Genomic DNA, 2841 nt, shown 5'->3' on the forward strand with positions numbered 1-2841 from the left:
GAAAGGCCATCTTCTTGGGCTGGGGGGCCTCCTGACGCTATCTCAGTGCAAATGTCTGTCTGAACCTTTCTTTGCCTAAACTCCACCCATGGCTTGACCAATAGCCTTTACAAAATAACCTTGACCAATAGCCTTGGAGAATCAGATGGGGCAAGGGGCCAGGGGTTTAGGAATGAAGAATAAAAGGACGTATCTTCTAGTAGCTGCGTATACTTTCTTCTGAGATTATCAGCATTTGAGAATAAGCTCCTGGACCAGACACCATGGTTCATTTTACAGCAGAGGAGAAGGCTACTATCACAGGCCTGTGGGGCAAGGTGCATGTGGATGAGGCTGGAGGAGAAGCCCTGGGAAGGTAAGTTCTGAGGTTCAGATCAAGGGAGGGAAAGAAAGTATCCATGCATGTCAGGAATCCAGGCTACCTCTTAGACTTTGTGATAGCCTCTAACTTTTTAATTGCTATTGTCTCATTTCATAGGCTTCTGGTTGTCTACCCATGGACTCAGAGGTTCTTTGACACCTTCGGCAACCTGTCCTCTGCCTCTGCTATCATGGGCAACCCCAAGGTCAAAGCCCATGGCAAAAAGGTGCTGACTTCTTTTGGAGAAGCTGTAAAGAACCTGGATGATCTCAAAAGTTCCTTTGCCCACTTAAGTGAGCTGCACTGTGACAGGCTGCATGTGGATCCTGAAAACTTTAGGGTGAGTACAGGAGATGCTCTAGTCATCTTGCTTTTTGCCTTAGAGTTGAGAAAATGACCATAACCACGGCCACCTGCAGGGCTTAAGGTATTTGGATCTACTGAGACTGGAAGTAAAGAAATTACAGAGGACAACGTTAGCTGTGGCTATGTTTGTAATTTGTTAAGGCCTCACTAATTCTTCTAGAGGCCTAGAGAAACTTGCATATACTCTATTGGCTTACAGAACAGATTTTTATAGCATTGAGGAAAATGACTTTTGTTAAAATCCTATAGAAAAGTATTTTTCTGTTTTCTTTTGGCCTTTAATTTATTTTTTTCACTCTGCTAGATGCAGAGAAAGAATGGTCATGGAATGGTTATGTGTCGATGAACATATATGTTGGCTCAATAAGAGGAAGGAACCTAGCTGGATGGCCAGATACACATCACTAAACTTATTTCTGCATTGGCTGAGCCTTTGATAAAATTCTGTTAGCGCTTCATTTCAAACTTAGATCTTATAGTTTTAGGAGGAACAATGCAACTCGGAGGAGAGAGACAATATTTTTAGTTTGAAAAGATAAATGTGAGGTTTCATTTGGCTTTGCTTTTAGCCTATGAAATGTGAGGTTGGTGGTGATAAGAAGATAGATTTAAGTCATGGCCAGTGATTAGTCTTGAAAGTAGATCAAACCGTGTGCACTGACTGAGCTAAACCCCAGGTTTTGAGGGTAGTTGACATAGTTCTGAGTGGGAGTTGGATATCCATGTATCTAGAGGCTAGTTTGGAGCTGTCTTCTCATTCAGTGCACATATCTCTTGTCTCTTTCCATCTCCACAGCTCCTGGGAAATGTGCTACTGGTTGTTCTTGCAAACCATTTTGGCAAGGAATTCACTCCCCAGGTGCAGGCTGCCTGGCAGAAGATGGTGTCTGGAGTGGCCACTGCCCTGGCCCATAAATACCATTGATCCTCTTACCCACAATGTAGAATTTGCAGGGAGAAGCTTTGTTTTTCAAGTAAAAACAAAATATTTCTGTAACAACAAAAATAATAAAACCATTCTGCTAAGGAATCATATGTAATTGTCTTCGGTTCTTTTTCCACGTGCTTTCAAATCCTAGGGAATTTCTGTTGAGGGGTGTGTGTGTGTGTGTGTGTGTGTGTCTGTTCCCCACTTATTTTGATAAAATATGGATTTTGTCGAAAGAATAAAAGAACAAGACAATAAAAATAGCATGTGTATGAAGGTTCTGTCAGTGAAAGCAAAAGCTGTAGGGAGTCTTACTGGGAAGGAAGGTTCTATGGGACAAGGACTCCTCACAACCAGATGGTTTAGAGGAAAGAGGGCTTATCTGAGGGAAGCCTCTGGGACTGGACGGAGGCAGAGTAGCAAGGAGGAAGCCAATGGAGACAAACTGTTCAGACTTTAGAAGATTACAAACCAGGCAGGGATTGTAATCCCACACTATTTTATGCAACAATTTCTAAGAATGTCTGGTTTTTCACACCTCTTGTGAGGCTAGATAGGATTTGGAGGTATTTTAAGTCAGATTGAAAGATAGTTCCCCGCCCCCCCCAGTTAAATTCAAGAATTTGGTCCTTGCTTTATTGAGGAAATTTCTATTTTTTAAAAAATTATTTATTTAATTTTATTTATTTATTCATTTATTTTAATTTAACCAGAGAGAAACAGAGAGAGAGAGAAAGTGGGAAAGCAAGCCACCAGGTCCGGGACTCAAACCATGGCTGGCCATGTGGGAGTGTCCAGTGCCTTAGCCACTATGCCACCTGCTGGTCCCATCTATTTTAAGTGTTAAGTCATGCCTAGGAGATTAAACTGATCTCATGCCCTAAGGAGAAACAATGGTCAAGTGTACAGATTGACTACAGCATTACCAGAAAAAGAGTTTTAAGTTTTCAGAGGAGTTGGAGATTTAAGTAAGACAAATGAACCAGCAATGGTCAGAAACCAACAACAGCATGCCATATTCACACAATAGCCCAGCATTGTGGTATCAAAAGAAAGTGAGGGGACAGCCAGATGGTGACTGGAAACCATGTGGCTGCTGAGCAGCTTGAGTCCTGGACCCTGCAGCTTGAAAAACATGCTGGTATAATGGTTATGTTGCTGGACTCCCATGTAGTTGAACGCAGTT

At 42.2% G+C, this 2841-nt stretch overlaps 1 protein-coding gene across 1 annotated transcript; it reads left to right on the forward strand.

Moving 5' to 3' along the window:
• The first annotated feature begins 228 nt into the window (after positions 1–228).
• LOC102468468 (hemoglobin subunit epsilon-1) lies at positions 229–1660 on the forward strand. Its single transcript, XM_006151708.2, has 3 exons — positions 229–355; positions 479–701; positions 1524–1660. The coding sequence occupies exons 1-3, from the start codon at positions 264–266 to the stop codon at positions 1650–1652; spliced, it is 444 nt and encodes a 147-aa protein (XP_006151770.1). The 5' UTR covers positions 229–263; the 3' UTR covers positions 1653–1660.
• The last annotated feature ends 1181 nt before the right edge of the window (positions 1661–2841 follow it).

The sequence above is a fragment of the Tupaia chinensis genome, unplaced genomic scaffold (genome assembly GCF_000334495.1).
Source record: "Tupaia chinensis unplaced genomic scaffold, TupChi_1.0 Scaffold000325_1, whole genome shotgun sequence".
NCBI lineage: Eukaryota > Metazoa > Chordata > Mammalia > Scandentia > Tupaiidae > Tupaia > Tupaia belangeri.